Source organism: Fusarium sambucinum, chromosome IV, assembly GCF_050947815.1.
Source record: "Fusarium sambucinum isolate potato_lamoka chromosome IV, whole genome shotgun sequence".
NCBI lineage: Eukaryota > Fungi > Ascomycota > Sordariomycetes > Hypocreales > Nectriaceae > Fusarium > Fusarium sambucinum.
In genome coordinates this window covers 2086416-2102429 of record NC_139291.1, presented here as the reverse complement: position 1 = coordinate 2102429, position 16014 = coordinate 2086416, and the positions used below count along the sequence as shown (strand labels likewise).

Genomic DNA, 16014 nt, shown 5'->3' with positions numbered 1-16014 from the left:
GTTCCCACCTTTCGCTTTAATTCATTCCTCATGCTTGCACCTTGATTGGCTGCTCTTTGTCGCGTAGACAACGCGTTTAGGCGGGGTTGCTCGCCCGACGGACGCGTTCAGGTTAACTGGGCGACAGAAATACTGACCTGCCAAGTCTTAGAATACAAAAATAAATAGCCCAAAAAGCATAGTTTAAATGGCATAAACTAACCTATTAATTTCGTCCCCTATGCTTTGAATAGCCGATTTTTCTGCCACCTAAGGGCAGGGGTCTGTAATTTTAGTGGGTAAATCAGGTCTCATAACCAAGAATAGGGAGGCTGGGAGTTGGCGCACGCTCCAGGGTAGAGTCTGTCCCAGCCACTTCACTCATTAGGTTTGATTGTTCTCCTCTGTTCAAATGTAAACATCTTACCCTACAAACATTCATCTCTAAATCTGCCAACTCCAACTATTAGCAAGCGACTTTTATCACTGCCGACTCTTATCGTTACTTCTCCAAAACTATACCCCTTTTGCAGTCCATCGCTGCAACTTATTTAAGTCAACTGCGCTGTTTATTACATCAGTCCACGCACCCTCAATTCGACGTAATCTTTTGGTAGACCTGGCAGCCAACGAGTACACACTTTAAGTCTCAAGTCGATACAATCTTTCCAAGGCCAAGCTTCAGATTACAGCGAAAAGGCTCCAACTAGCAATTGTTTTTTTTTTCCTTTCCGGCGCTGCCGCCTAACCATCAACATGACCGACGCACACGGCTCTACCACGCCTCCACCGCCATCCAACATCCGCACTCCTCCAACTCCTCGCCTTGGTTACCAAGACCACTGGGAACCTTTTTCACCTCGCAAGTCTGCACGAATTTCATCAAAACGAACAAGGACTCCATCTCCCGGCGCATCAGACCGTCAACTTCGATCACCTCAAACCGCCAAAAAGTCTTCCAAGCATCTGAACGCTGCCATCGCCTCACCTATGACGCAAAAGAAGCGAATACCCGCCAACGATTTTGTTCGCCGCGCAACAGAAAACATGCATGCTGAAACTTCTCGAGATGGCGCCAGCCGTCGCACTCATGAGCGATCCAGCTCTTCTGCCATCGGCGCTGGTGGCATGCTTCCCACACCATCAAAGACACCCCAAAAGCCACCCACTGAGAAGAAGACCGCCCACATCAAAGCAGTCGCCCGCAGCCTTTTTAGCTCTGAAACCGATGAAGCAATTTTAACTCCCAAGAAGCGATCTGCCAAAAAGTACAGCGGCATTTCGTTGGAAAGCTTTGCTGTAGAGGAGATTGAGGAATCTATTGAGATTTTTACTGATACCCGTGATCGGGTTCCTGTTCGTGATGAACGAGAAGAGAACCCTTTTCTCAGTTCAGAAAACCCTTTCTTCAGCGAAGCACCCCATGCTGAACCTAGCAAACGCCACGACAAGCGCAAGGTTAAGGTTCCTGGAGAGGGCGTCAAGACCGTGGATGAGCTCGCCGACCGTAAGGATGGTATGGTGTACACATTGTAAGTCTTAAAAAAAAATAAAAATAAAAACTCACTTCTAAAACAAATTACTAACTTTAATAGCCGTGGCAAGAGATTCTTCCGCAAATTCACTGAGCATGAAACTGAAGATCTGGATGAGCGCCAAACTGCAGAGGAAGACCCAGAGGCTCATCTTCATCGTCCTCTGACGCGAGCTTCGATTAAGCCTCGTCTCCTCTTCCAGGATGTCAAGACGAAGGAGCAGATTGAAGAAGAAGAAGCTGTGACAGATGTTGAAGAAGAAGAAGAAGCTATGACGGATGTGGAAGAACTGGTTTGCCCAGCGACGCCGTCAGTGACCAAGAAAGAGCGCGAGTCTACCCCTGCAGCGCCCCAATTCGCTCCAGCTTCACCACCATCTACTCGACGAGTCACTCGATCTGCCAATAAGCTGACAGAGAGCGCGAGCGCACCCGTCGTTAAGCGACCCAGCAAGCGAAGCCCCTTCGATTCCTGGCGACGAACAAAGGAAAGCGTCCCCAAATCGCCATCACGCAAACGATCAGGAGAAAGTATTGACACCAGGGAGACCAAGCGCAGCCGCGTTTAGGCAAATCCTTTCGGTTGTTCGGCGTTACATTTACTTTCTTATCACATTCTCGCATCACAGTCAAGCGGCTGTTCCACGACAATTCATAATTCTGCATACGGGAATTTCCCTACTTTCGCCTTATAATGGAAATTAGTACTGGCTTTATCACGGCGTTGGATGGAATTAGAACGTCAAAAGGACTAGTAAGTCTGCTAGGGACGATGGAATGTGTCGCACATGAAGACGACGTATTGAATGGTTAGTTGATTGATTGATACCTGACCTCAAACAGTGGAAGAGAGGAAGCAAGCCTGAGTCTGTTTCGATTTATTCTGTTTTATTTGGTTCGGTATCGGCTGGTCTGGTCTGGTCTGGTTTGGTTTGACAAGGAATTTCCCTTAGGCATATTCAATTCTGTGAGCCCCGGTTTTTAGGTAGTTTTTTTCTTCATGATCGAGTCGGTCGAATAAAGAAATCAGACAAGTTCATGATAATAACATGAGTTCCCCCTGCTTGTGCCCGTACTTTCCCATGCCAAACGCCAATTGGAAGTGATTCTGTGACGTGCTGACTTGCCTAGCGTTCCTGCCCCACGTCAACATGCCCCTCATTGATTCCATTCTGCCCAACGTTCATCCGTCAAATACTTGCGTACATCTATCTACTGTATAACTAAACAGGCATTGCGAGTGAGTTGAATCTTTTCTTCTCTGTCTTGTCCTCTCTACCCAAGAAAATTTACTGACACCTGTGATAGCTCATACTAATCGCCGGCCTTCTCATCACAGTCAAAGATGCATATCCTCGTTACCAATGATGATGGCCCGCCATCACCACATTCTTCTCCATACGTCCACTGTCTCATCCAGCAGCTGCAACAGGCCGGCCACACTGTTTCTGTATGTCTTCCTCACACGCAGAGGTCATGGATTGGAAAAGCACACATGATTGGTCAAACCCTCAAGCCTGTGTACTACCGCCCTTCATCCGTCGTCCATGGTGATGATTCTCAAGGTACCACTCACCATCGACCATCTCCTTCAGGAGACGTTGAAGAATGGATCTTGGTTGACGGGACACCCGCATCTTGCGTTCAGATTGGTCTTCACCACTTCTTCCAAGATCGAGGACCTATTGATCTTGTCGTTAGTGGTCCCAACTATGGCAGAAACACCACTGCTGTTTTTGCTCTTAGTTCAGGAACTCTAGGTGCCGCTCTGGAGGCTGCTGTTTGTCAAAAGAAGTCAATTGCCTTGAGCTTTGCTTTCTTCACCAGGAACCACGACCCGGTCATCATCGAGGCTGCTTGTCGCCGCAGCGTCAAGGTTATTGAGACTCTTTACAAGCAGTGGCCAACGGACGGTAGTGCGGACCTCTACAGCGTCAATGTTCCTCTAGTAGAAGGTTTGGAAAATAACAAGGCCATTTGGACAAACGTCCTGCAGAACTACTGGCGAGAGGGTGGTTGCTTTCAGGAGATTGAAGGTGAGGCAGGAGACGAGAACGAAGAAGAGGAGAGGATTCGCGAGGGTGTTGACGGCGAGGTTGACGATGCCGCCCGACCTAGCTCACGAAAAGGACATTCCCACAAACACTTCAAGTGGGCACCAAGGTTCACGGATGTATATAAGAGCGTAGAAGAGTCTGCGCCTGGTAACGATGGATGGGCCGTCAAGGAAGGATTGACAAGGTATGTTTGACCGGTACGAGAAACAAACATTACTGACTGCTCTAGTATCACTCCTCTTAAGGCAAACTTCATGCATGGTGCTGGAGAATTTAACCAGAAAGAGCTTGAACTGTAAGTACCCTCGATCGTGTGATATGTGGCGGGCAGGGCTAGGAGAGAAGCACAATGCCTGTATTCTATCAAGACTATCAATAGATACGTTCTTACTTTCTATAAAGGGATTCGGGCTCGGTGGCAAACCAGAAAAGTCAAGAGATGGCGTCGAGGCCGAAAGGACCCTCAATCCAAGCTGTCATTTCCTACGAAGATGCATACGTTCAACCGCTCATCTTATCCGCCTTGAACTCTCTCTTCCCTGAGGGGGTTTTCAATGTGATTACTGAAGTACCAGAGTCTGATGAGCCAGCTCTTGCGAAAATTGTCCCTTCGGAGGAAAACATCTTGCAGATTACTGCGTATGAAGCCATCGACTTTGAGTATGCTGGCAGCCATGAGCGCACCACTCTTATCAACAGCTACATGATCCGAAAGGCTCTTATTCGAAAACACTACCTATCTACTACTGTGGATCACTGGGTGGCAAAGCATCCTGAGTCTGTCCTAAAGACGCACATCAAGCGCAGCGAAGCCTTTGAGGTCGATTTCGCCGAATTTCTGGATGATGCTCTGGTAGAGGCCTTTGATCTTCGAGAAAGCATGGATCGTAACGAAGAGCAATCAGATCCCAGCTCTAAGGAGTGGTGGATCTTGAAGCCAGGCATGAGTGATCGAGGCCAGGGAATCAAACTCTTCAGTTCGATGGACGAGCTCCAGAACATCTTCGATATCTGGGAGGAGGACCAGCCCGATACGGACGATGAAGAGGAGGTCGCTGACAATGACAACAATGGTGACGGCATTACAACCTCACATCTCCGACATTTCGTCGCGCAGCCATATATCCACCCACCTCTACTTGTCGATGGCGAAAAGCGTAAGTTCCATATCCGCACATACGTAATGTGCACCGGAAGCCTTGATGTCTGGGTCTACAAGCATATGCTTGCGCTCTTCGCTGGCAAGCCATACACTGCACCCGCAGATGCACCAGGAGACATTGAGTCTTTCCTGACCAACACATGTCTTCAAGACTCGCCAAATGAGAACACTGTTCGTCGTTTCTGGGAGCTGCCTCTATCAAGCGACATGCGAGACGACATCTTCCATCAAATCTGTGATGTGACGGGCGAGATCTTCGAGGCGGCAGCAAAGGCCATGCCAATCCACTTTCAGACGATGCCTAATGCTTTCGAAGTCTACGGTCTCGATTTTCTGGTGGATGCTCAAGGCACTGCCTGGTTGCTTGAGGTGAATGCCTTCCCTGACTTCAAGCAGACCGGAGGTGATCTGAAGGAGATTGTGTCTGGGTTCTGGAAGGGCGTAATGAGGCATGGCGTTGCGCCATTCTTTGGTATTGAGAGCTCAATCAAGGATCAAGAGGGTGCCGAGGATATGGTTCCTGTCCGTAAGGTAGATTTGGGACGGAGGTAAGGCAACGGCCAGTGGATTTGAAGTTTCGAAAAGGGTAGCCAGTCACCGCCATATCGCAATATGGGTGCTACTCGGGAATTCAAAAGTTCTTTTATTTTACATGCACACCATACACTTTCTTGTTAGATTTTGCTATTCAACTAGCACCTTGCGCACATGCAGTGATTAAGTCGGTAGAGGAAGCTGTGTTCAAATTGTGCGGAGTATAGCCTGACTTCATGCCTAGCACCTACTATCTTGGCTTCCATCACTGCACATTCAGTCTAAATTCGCCGATATCAGGTTCGCATAATGCAGGGAACATAAAGAGTTGTATTCACATGAAAAATACTGACTGGATTAGGCATAATCCCTCATCTTGTATGGATTAGTTGCTCGAGAGAAGGATAACAACTCCTAATTGGGATTAAGATCCAACTACACAGCCATGATGTAGTGGAGTTGAAAGCGGGATAAACTTCAACATCACTTCATTTGAACAAACAAACTTCTAATGATGATCACCAAAGTGAATCGTGTGAGGGTTCCATCAAGGGTAGTTCCGTTTCTGCTGTGCCGTACGGAAGCAGGGACCTTTAGATGAGAAGGAGGCTGTGCTATAAGTACAAAACATACAGAGTAAGGTCTCTCTTTATTAAGCAAGATAAGGTATGTTTCATGTAGAAAGTGGGTATTGTAATTGTGATTTGAATGTCACTGCGGGGATTTGTGATACCAGCTTGATGGGTTGATCTTGATGGCTAGTCAGGGCGTCCGGCGTATTGATAACTTGGTGAAACCGAAATTGCATTCATCATCATGAGATACGACATCGACCACAACCACCTCGTAACTGTAGACACACTTACTAGTCAAGGCACACAATGAATAAAGAAGTCCGACCTTGATCCTACACAGTTGACATATAATCTGTCAGCCTTTAGACATAGCTCTAACATGGTAGAACTCATTACTATAGGGTAATCTCATTTGCCTGAGATGAATCTTATGTGAAATCGGCCTTGCGACTTGCGATTTTTATGAGATTCGATCGGTGTGCGAGTCCGGAATCTTCTAGTTTCGTCTTGTGCTTAGAACTTGCCTAAAAAAGAAATAAGTGGTAGTGTTCTGACTGTTCTTAGATAAACTGGCTTGTACATGTTGCGCCGAGGAGCATTGAGCCAAGAACCCACGACTGTAGGCCCTAGGGTATCAGGGAAAATTGGCTGCTGGAAGCTTAAGAGACGAAATTAGTAGTCTAGTTTATGCTTCTTAGATTATAGTTCTTAGACTACTTATTTCATACCCTAAGACTTAGGAGGCTAACTATTCTGCTACCCACTCGGCAGGGACACCAAATACCGGTTGTCGTAAGAGGAGGAAAAGAAAGAAAGGACTGACTCTTCGCAAATGAGTATATAATAGAATTCCGGTTTCGAAATTGCAACACCAGAGGCGAAGCGCATATGCATCGGTTATCCGGAACGCTGACTCTCCGAGTATACTCTTATGCCTTGGCCTAAGGAACAACAGAGAGGGTTGTACACGGCCTTGAATTATGGGTTTGAGAGCACGCATGAGCTTAGTCTGATTTGAAACCAGGAACCTAGCACAATGCATGTTGGTACATCAATATCTCCATATCGATCACATCGAACGTGGCTTGAGTAATTTTTGCTCCGCAGGTCGTACAACTTCCACATGGGATGACAAGCCATGACCACCTAATTGGCCGAAGGCCATGTAAGTAAAGCAACCAACACTGCCATTTTTGAGTGATGGGAAGTTTCCCGAGGAACGCCACCATGATGTCGCGAGGATGCTCTGAACACTACCTCGGCCAACTGGTGAGGCGAAGCAATGGAACTCGTACCCGAAATCTTAAGACGCCGCTTCGTAAAATGTAGCACAGGACTACAGTGCGATGTGCACTATCTCTCAGGCGAGATCAATGAATCATGTGTAAGTCGTGCGTGTGATCATTTTGGGCTGTTGTGTATTTCGTCTATAATGACTCTTACGAGAAATGCCTCGAAATGGAAAGGAGTTTTCTTTGGTTTTGCGTCGCGTTCTCATGGAAGAAGCCCGGGGATTTTGTGAGCTTGGTCTTGGCTTGACTCAGCTTGTTAGCTTGTACTTGGGCCGGTCTTGGCTTCAATGCTCAAAGACCCTGGCTGCATAAAGTGACAGTTGAAGGATTTCTGGGCAGAGAGATAGAACTGCATTTGATTGGCTACTTAATTCAATATTTGCTACCCAAATTGGACGAGGACAACTCTTTTCCAACGACGATTGTTGTTGAGTTTAGAAGACCAAGTCAACACAATAGAAATCAATGAAGATCTGTTGCGTTTTACAAGGGACTACTATTATGCCGAGATCACTTGAAATTTATTCCTAATGCTTGATCTGCTCGATACTCACTCGCTCTGTTACGAGACATCCCATAGGATGGGCTTAAGGACGTGCGTTGTGGCGTTGTGGCTGTGTAGCGATACACGCCACTTCTTGAACGTACCTACTGACGGCCTCCTACAAAGCCCTCCCTCCCATTGCTGTATGTCACTGACTTAGTGACAGCAAGACATTTCATCCCCATCGAAAGCCTGTAATGGACCTGTGAGTGTTTGGCCGTCTGTAGGTGGAGATGTAGTCTCGACCATACCAATGCCAATGCTCTTTATTCGTTTATGACCGACATACGACGGGCATAAAAAGGAGATGCCCGAGGTGTGGTACTTTCGCTTGGCTCAGTGCTGAATTGCCAAGAATATGTTTCAAGCACGACATTTGTCACTGAGCTCACCTAGTTGGCCTATCTCGCGTTGATGATAGCCACTTGCCTACCTGGGTAATCAATCCTGGCTGTTTCTTCACAACCAAAGCGCAGCCTTCTAAAAGATCATAAATGAAGCTTGTCTAAATAGTGGAGATTGGATCCTAGCGCGATGAATAGCCCTCGAATAGCGTTGTGGGTCCTTCTCACTGGTTGATACAATATCTCTTGGACAGGATCGATCCCGAGCCTCTTAATCCTGGTAATAAACCCCTGAATACGACTTTGCTACGGATACTTGACTTGTTTTTTCTACGGGTATCAGTCAGAGGTATCTATTGCGAGCTCTACAATTACTTCCCGTACGAATGTTGAAAGTGAACAATTCCTAATAGATATCATCAGCGCTAAGAAACAAGTTTTACATGAGGCTATTTTGGCAGCTGCGGAATGCACGGTAAAGCAATCTTAGGGAATAATTAAGCTCATCAGCCGTGTGACTATGTACGCAAGAACCCGCAGCTTAAAACAAGGATTGATGAGACCCAATTTACAAGGAAATTACCCATAGAACTTCTGTATTCCTACGGACTAGACCGCGGGAGTCTTGTTCCTTTATGTTCGTCAGCGCTGTTAGGATTCATCCTTGATGAGGAAGTTGATTGTTCAAGAGATATGCACATTCCGGATGTTGAAAAAACCCGGTGAATCAAGTCAAATATGTGAGCTTGATATTGATGGGGCCGATGGACTAAGACATAGAGTCCACTGTAAATTAGCAAGAATAGTAACGCGTCGTCACGTCGACCGATGCTATGTTCATACCAGTGTGTGATATGATCCGGCAATTGCTTCGAGGTGGAACTTGGGCATTACCAAGCCATTGCTGTTGCCCATTTCGCTTAACAGGGTGACAAACATTTGCGGTATTAGACGTCATTTGTTTGTGGTTGATGGATTAGTGTAAATGACAACACATTGACATGTCTCACGCAAGGACTTTTACCAGTAATAAGACTTGCTTGAACAAAAACAAGTGAACCAACATCACATCTTGAAGACCTGAAGATAAATACAGCACTGTTTGGTAGATCAAAGACGTTTCACAGAGCATGTTAGCTTGGCGCCAAGTCATGCCATTGAGCGGCCTACTGCTACTCTGTAGATTCTAGAGGCTTGGCTCTGTCGCTTCTAGACGGACCGCCAAGACGGGATGTTCATGTAGGTGCGTGCACTGTGGCGACAGGGGGCAGAGAGAACGCATGAAGAGTATCATCATGAGCTGCCTCAAAATCTGTTGAGGAAGAACAACGATAGCTGAAATTCGTCACTATTTCGCCTTTGGTAATGGGGAAACTTTAGGTCACGTCGCAACTCAAATCATTACACAGCCTCCTCTTGTGAGCGTAAAGCTAGAGAGAGGCCGCCTAGAAGCTACAGCAAGTCATGGGAGGGAAAGCTTTCAACCTGGACATCGCGGAGATGAAGAGGATCGACCGTCTAAGCATTGACTGATTTATGGGCAAATCAATATATCGATCGATGTTTGATACTGGACTCGAAATCCGATTGATAGGGATCCAAGAGCAATAAGCACAGTGCATATTAAGCAACTGCAGTTCATCATCTTTCCCACGGGAAATCATGATGCGGAATTCCCTGTCGACTCGTGTCCATGTCATTTTTAGGTACATTCAGCGCCTATGTACCTACCTAATTAATGATTCAATGGACCTGATGGATACTGCATGTTTGGACTCTCAGTCGTCTTTACCCAAAGACAGAGGGACCTCCGTCAATTTAGCGCTTGCCCGGCCCCTGCCCCGGGCTTAAGAAGATCCAGTTTTAATACCCTTTAAGGTACGTCTCTTTCTACATGCACCCCAAGGTGAAGTGTAGGAACCAATTAGAACTATCAGCTGGCTTGCACTGCCTCAATCATCCAAGTCGAAAGGAAGGAAGTTCGGTCGAGGCGAAAAACATGTCCTCCACCTCTGGCTCTTGATTGCATTTCTCCTCAACCTTCAACTGAACCTCTGATTGCCCTTTCGAGTTGGCCATGTTTAACTCTGGTTCTTGAAGAGGGTTTAATCATTCGATTTCTGAACTTTCTATCGCCCAGTTGAGGCTCCTTCTTCTAATTCTAGTTTCCTTTTTAGTTCATTCCCTCCCTCCTACACTTGCTACTTAAAACCCATGCGCTCTCCTTGGCTCCACGCCCTCTTCCCTGGAACTGAAGCTCCCTTTTACTCAACATAATATCAAGTAGTACTCTGTACTTTCCAACAAGACATTCGCCGTTGCATAGCCTCAATCCGGCTTGCTGTCATTTCCACAGCTCCCAAGTCTAGGCTGTCGCTCATCACGGCACTGCCCGGCTCAACATGGCTGATCATGATGACAATCCGCCCATGCGGCGTCGCGCGTACGTGATTGACACTGACGCCCACGGGGCCTCCAGTGACCCAACCATTTATTCATTAATGCTGATCAATTCCTCCAGTCCGACAATCACTATTGATACCACTGCTGTCAACACTAATACTTCTACCGAACACCCGCAAGAATCACAACCCTCCAATCTACAAGACGACGCAGTTAGCCCTACATCAACAGCTGATCCCGCAGCAACCGCAGGCATGTCGCAACGACCTTCGCGACCTGAAGTCAACACTTCTTTGAACTTCGAAAATAGGGATAGCAGACCAACAAGTCCTCATAATGTTTCTAGTCCAGTGTTATCGAGGTCAGGCGACAAGGGTGCTGGATTTCTGTCTGTGCCTATTAACCACCGATCACGACAAAACTCTGTTGATTCTGACGACATGTCACGATCCGTATCATCACATGGCGATACCACTGTTGTAGCGTCCAACTCAACACAGAACGAGACGCTCAAAGGTTCCGATTATGACCATAACAAGATCATTAACGACGAGACCGCCCTGAAGCCAGACACCGGCACCGAGCAAGATTTCGAGGTGGAAAACAATCCCTTTGCTTTTACACCTGGCCAACTCAACAAAATGTTCAACCCAAAAAGTCTTTCTGCCTTTTATAAGTTGGGTGGCATTGATGGTATAGAAAAGGGATTGCGATCAAATCGAAAGGCCGGATTGAGTGTCGAAGAAAAGAGTCTAGGTGGACAAATATCATTTGAGGACGCCACATCTAAGAAGCAGACTCCTCACAATGATATCTCAAATACACAATCAGGCGACAGTTTTGCCGATCGACTCCGTGTTTACAAGGACAACCGACTGCCCGAGAAGAAGGGCAAGAGCCTTTTGCAGCTTATGTGGATCACATACAACGACAAGGTCCTGATTCTACTGTCGATTGCCGCTGTTGTCAGTCTTGCAGTTGGCCTGTACCAGACCTTCGGTGGAGAGCACAAGGACGGTGAACCCAAGGTTGAATGGGTTGAAGGTGTTGCGATTATTGTCGCCATCGCCATCGTCGTCATTGTTGGATCTTTGAACGATTACCAAAAGGAACGCCAATTCACAAAACTGAACAAAAAGAAACAGGACCGCTTGGTTAAAGCTATTCGATCAGGAAAGACGATCGAGTTGTCTGTTTTTGATATCTTGGCTGGCGATGTGATTCATCTTGAACCTGGAGATCTGGTGCCGGTTGATGGAATTCTCATCGAAGGTTTCAACGTCAAATGCGACGAATCGCAGGCCACTGGAGAATCTGACATCATTCGAAAACAATCTGCCGAAGTCGTCTACAACGCCATTGAGAATCGTGACAATCTCAAGAAGATGGACCCTTTTATTCAATCAGGAGCCCGTATCATGGAAGGTGTCGGCACCTACATGGCGACTTCCGTTGGTGTTTACTCTTCTTATGGCAAAACTCTCATGTCATTGAACGAAGATCCCGAGATGACTCCTCTGCAAGCGAAGCTGAATGTCATCGCTACTTACATTGCCAAGCTTGGTAGTGCTGCAGGTCTTTTGCTCTTCATCGTTCTGTTCATCAAGTTCCTTGTCGGCCTCCCCAAGATGCCCCCATCCGTCTCACCTGCCCAAAAAGGACAGCAGTTTCTTAACATTTTTATTGTTGTCGTTACCATCATCGTGGTGGCTGTTCCCGAGGGACTGCCACTTGCTGTGACGTTGGCTTTGGCTTTCGCAACAACTCGTATGCTTCGAGATGCGAACTTGGTGCGACATCTCAAGGCCTGTGAGGTCATGGGCAATGCTTCAACCATTTGCTCTGACAAGACCGGTACATTGACCCAGAATAAGATGCAAGTCGTTTCTGGAACTATCGGAACAAGTCTACGATTTGGCGGCTCACAGCGCGGAGATGATAGCAATGCCTCCACTCCCGTGGACACAAGTGGTGATATCAGCATCGGCGAATTTGCCAAGATGCTCAGCAAACCGGTCAAGGATATCCTTCTCAAGTCTATTGCCCTCAACTCGACTGCTTTTGAGGGTGAGGTCGATGGCGAAAAGACGTTTATTGGATCCAAGACCGAGACGGCACTGCTTATTCTCGCCAAATCTCATCTCGGCATGGGTCCCGTGAGTGAAGAGCGCGAGAACGCAAAGGTCTTGCAGCTTATTCCCTTCGATTCTGGCCGCAAGTGCATGGGCATCATTTGCCAGGGTCCTAACGGTAGTGCCCGTCTCTACATCAAGGGTGCCTCTGAAATTATTCTTTCCAAGTGCACACAGGTCTTCCGCGATCCTGCCAACGACGACTCACTTGCTCCCATGTCTGACGATAACATCGAAACTGTCAAGCAGCTCATTGAGAGTTATGCGAGAAGATCTCTCCGAACAATCGGTATTTGCTACAAGGATTTCCCCTCATGGCCTCCTAAGAATGTCGGCCATGTTGATGGTGGCAAGGAGGTTGTTTTTGAGGACATATTCACGGACATGGCTTTTGTTGGCGTTGTTGGTATCCAGGATCCCCTCCGAGAGGGAGTTCCGGAGGCTGTGAAGCTCTGCCAGAAGGCTGGCGTCACTGTTCGCATGGTCACTGGCGACAACAAGATCACAGCTGAAGCTATCGCAAAGGAGTGCGGCATCATCCAGCCCAACTCTATTGTCATGGAGGGGCCTGAATTCCGAAACCTCTCTAAGCTCCAGCAAGAAGAGATTATCCCTCGCCTGCACGTATTGGCGCGTTCCTCCCCTGAAGACAAGCGAATCCTTGTTAAGAGACTCAAGGACAAGAACGAGACCGTTGCTGTTACCGGTGACGGCACCAACGATGCGCCCGCTCTCAAAATGGCTGATGTTGGCTTCTCAATGGGTATCGCTGGTACAGAGGTTGCAAAGGAAGCTTCGGCTATCATTCTTATGGATGACAACTTCAACAGTATTGTCAAGGCTCTGAAATGGGGTCGCGCAGTCAATGACGCAGTCAAGCGATTCCTACAGTTTCAGCTCACAGTCAACGTCACTGCTGTTATCCTCACCTTTGTTACTGCAGTTTCTAATGATGAAGAGTCGTCGGTCTTGACGGCTGTACAACTTCTCTGGGTCAACCTGATCATGGACACCCTTGCCGCTCTGGCTCTTGCTACTGATCCTCCCCACGACAGCGTTCTCGACCGGAAGCCTGAGCCCAAGGGATCAAGCATCATTTCTGTCACCATGTGGAAAATGATTTTGGGACAATCGGTGTACCAGCTCGCTATCACTTTCCTCCTTTACTACGGTGGTTCTAAGGGCATTCTACCAACAAAAAACACTCCTTCGGACGATGAGATCAAGACGCTTGTTTTCAACACTTTCGTCTGGATGCAGATCTTCAACCAATGGAAGTAAGTATTACTCTTTAACAGTCTAGTGGGAAGCCATACTAACATGTACAGTAACCGCCGCCTAGACAACAAATTTAACATCTTTGAGGGTCTCACCAAGAACTGGTTTTTCATCAGTATCAGTGCCATTATGTGTGGTGGACAAGTCCTCATCATCTTTGTCGGTGGTGCGGCTTTCCAGATCGCCAAGGAGAAGCAAAGCGGAACTCTCTGGGCCATTGCTCTTGTGCTTGGCTTCCTCTCTATTCCTATCGGTATCCTTATCCGCTTGATCCCCGACCATTTTATGTTGCTTTTGGTTCCCGAGTTTTTGAAGCAGCGAGCCAAGAGAGTCCCTGGTCTCACAATCTCTGATGAAGAGATGAGCATGTACCCAGAGCCGTTGGCGGACGTTCGCGACGAGCTCAACTTTATGCGCCGCATGAAGGGAGGACGACTGAACAACCTCAAGTTTGCCATCCAGCATCCCAAGGAGGCGGTCGAGATGGTAAGGTCTAGAAGTCCTTCCCGTTCTCGATCTGGCTCTGTCAATGCACCACAGACGCCAACACAGGAGAATCCCTTTGAAGGGACACCAATTGGAACGCCCAATTCAGTGAGAACTCGATCCACGAGATCGCGATCCAACTCTGCACTCGGAGCGCCTACAGTGATGGCGGGTATCGTGGCAGCAGGTGTAGCGGCTGGTTGGCAACCAAAAATGCGACCAGATGATGATGCAGACAACAACGATGCACAAAAGTAGGCGTTGATTGATACCTGGTTCGGTTTCTGTTGAATGCGTGCGTGCTTGGTATTGTTTATTAGTATTACTTTGGGTACGGATAGAACTGGTTAACATCATATCATTAATGAAAGTGTTTGAACGACGCAATTCAAAGGACATTGCTCTGATACTCGGACGGTGTTGATGATGCATGTATCCGAGCCTTGACTGGCATTGTTCTAGATCAATGGAAGTTTGACAAAAGGTCAGGCTCCTTCAGAAAGATAATGCATTATGCCTATTTACTATTGCTCATACATAGAGTGCCATGTATGCCATGGATGTATGAAATGATAAGGTTGGGCGTAGGTTGAAATTGGTTAGTGATAACAGGTAGGCATAAATTGTAGTCAGCCAATCAGCAAAATGGTGACAATCATGCATGCATGCGTCCAATCTGGAGGTAAGAAAATGATTTCTTCAGTTTATGTTATCTGACAGAAGAATGAGAGATTGATATAAAACTCGCTTGTATACTCATCATATATAAACCAAATAGTGGTTGTTCTATTTGCCAGGAACCAATACTGATGTTTTCACATGGGATTCTTTCAGTCTCGACTTTGGTGTCCTAGCAAAAGTTAAATGTGATAGGGGGCGAGTTACATAGTGTTTGGCGTATCCGTAGTCACACATGGATTGGTGCAACATCAGTTGGATAACAAGAACAGAGAGACGGGAAGAGGATGTATTTAGGTATATTTTCATCAAACTTGATGAATGCCCCTGTCATGCAGTGTTTGCCGTCTGCCATTCCAACGCAACAGTGTGCAATACTGTACTTTCTTTTCTCTTTCCCAACCCTTTTCTTCTCTTTCTCGGTTTATTAGTGAGAGCAGTCAAAAGAACCACAAGCTTCTCTCGTCTTCTTTCCTTTCCTTTCCTTTACTAATTACATCCTATACATTCCTAAGAAAGGACTTTCTTTTCTTTATATCACATAAAGCTTTAGCCCACTTGAAGCAAACCAGTCAACAATAAACAGTTCAGCTACTTAATCTGAAACCATTCTCTTTACATATCCATCCCTCTTTCACAGTAACAACAATGACCAGCCCATTTGTATCTCTTTTCCTGTCTTTTTAGCGCCGCGTAGTTATTATTTAAATTACCTATACTTTCGACCATTAGAACTGAGTTGTTTCAGTCATTGTAGCTTGGTTCTCTGGGTATCCAAAAGCAAAACAAAGTCAAGTCAAGCCAAGCCAAGCGAATTAACAACCCAACCAAACACGGGGTTCTCTATGGGTTAATAATAGATGCCACCCTCACCCTCACTCACTCATCTTCCTGACCCACTTTCTTCTTCCTTACTTAGTACCTACACCCTTTTAGCCTAGCTAGTACTTACTTCTTTACTTACTTCCTCACCTCACTTTCAACATAAAACCATTGAGGATACACACACGCACAAA

The 16014-nt window shown here is 46.8% G+C and overlaps 3 protein-coding genes across 3 annotated transcripts; all 3 read left to right on the top strand.

Annotated features, from left to right (window-relative positions):
* Window positions 1-735: 735 nt before the first annotated feature.
* On the top strand, window positions 736-2082 carry FSST1_000725 (uncharacterized protein; the record flags this gene model as incomplete). The annotated part of the gene is made up of 2 exons (XM_083233695.1): window positions 736-1511; window positions 1575-2082. The coding sequence occupies 2 exons, from the start codon at window positions 736-738 to the stop codon at window positions 2080-2082; spliced, it is 1284 nt and encodes a 427-aa protein (XP_083090907.1).
* Window positions 2083-2858: 776 nt separating this feature from the next.
* FSST1_000724 (SurE domain-containing protein) lies at window positions 2859-5284 on the top strand (the record flags this gene model as incomplete). Its single annotated transcript, XM_083233684.1, has 3 exons — window positions 2859-3754; window positions 3800-3865; window positions 3973-5284. 3 exons carry the CDS (start codon window positions 2859-2861, stop codon window positions 5282-5284), a joined length of 2274 nt encoding a protein of 757 aa, XP_083090906.1.
* Window positions 5285-10423: 5139 nt separating this feature from the next.
* FSST1_000723 (uncharacterized protein) lies at window positions 10424-14578 on the top strand (the record flags this gene model as incomplete). The annotated part of the gene is made up of 3 exons (XM_083233673.1): window positions 10424-10464; window positions 10543-13833; window positions 13885-14578. The coding sequence occupies 3 exons, from the start codon at window positions 10424-10426 to the stop codon at window positions 14576-14578; spliced, it is 4026 nt and encodes a 1341-aa protein (XP_083090905.1).
* Between the last annotated feature and the right edge of the window lie 1436 nt (window positions 14579-16014).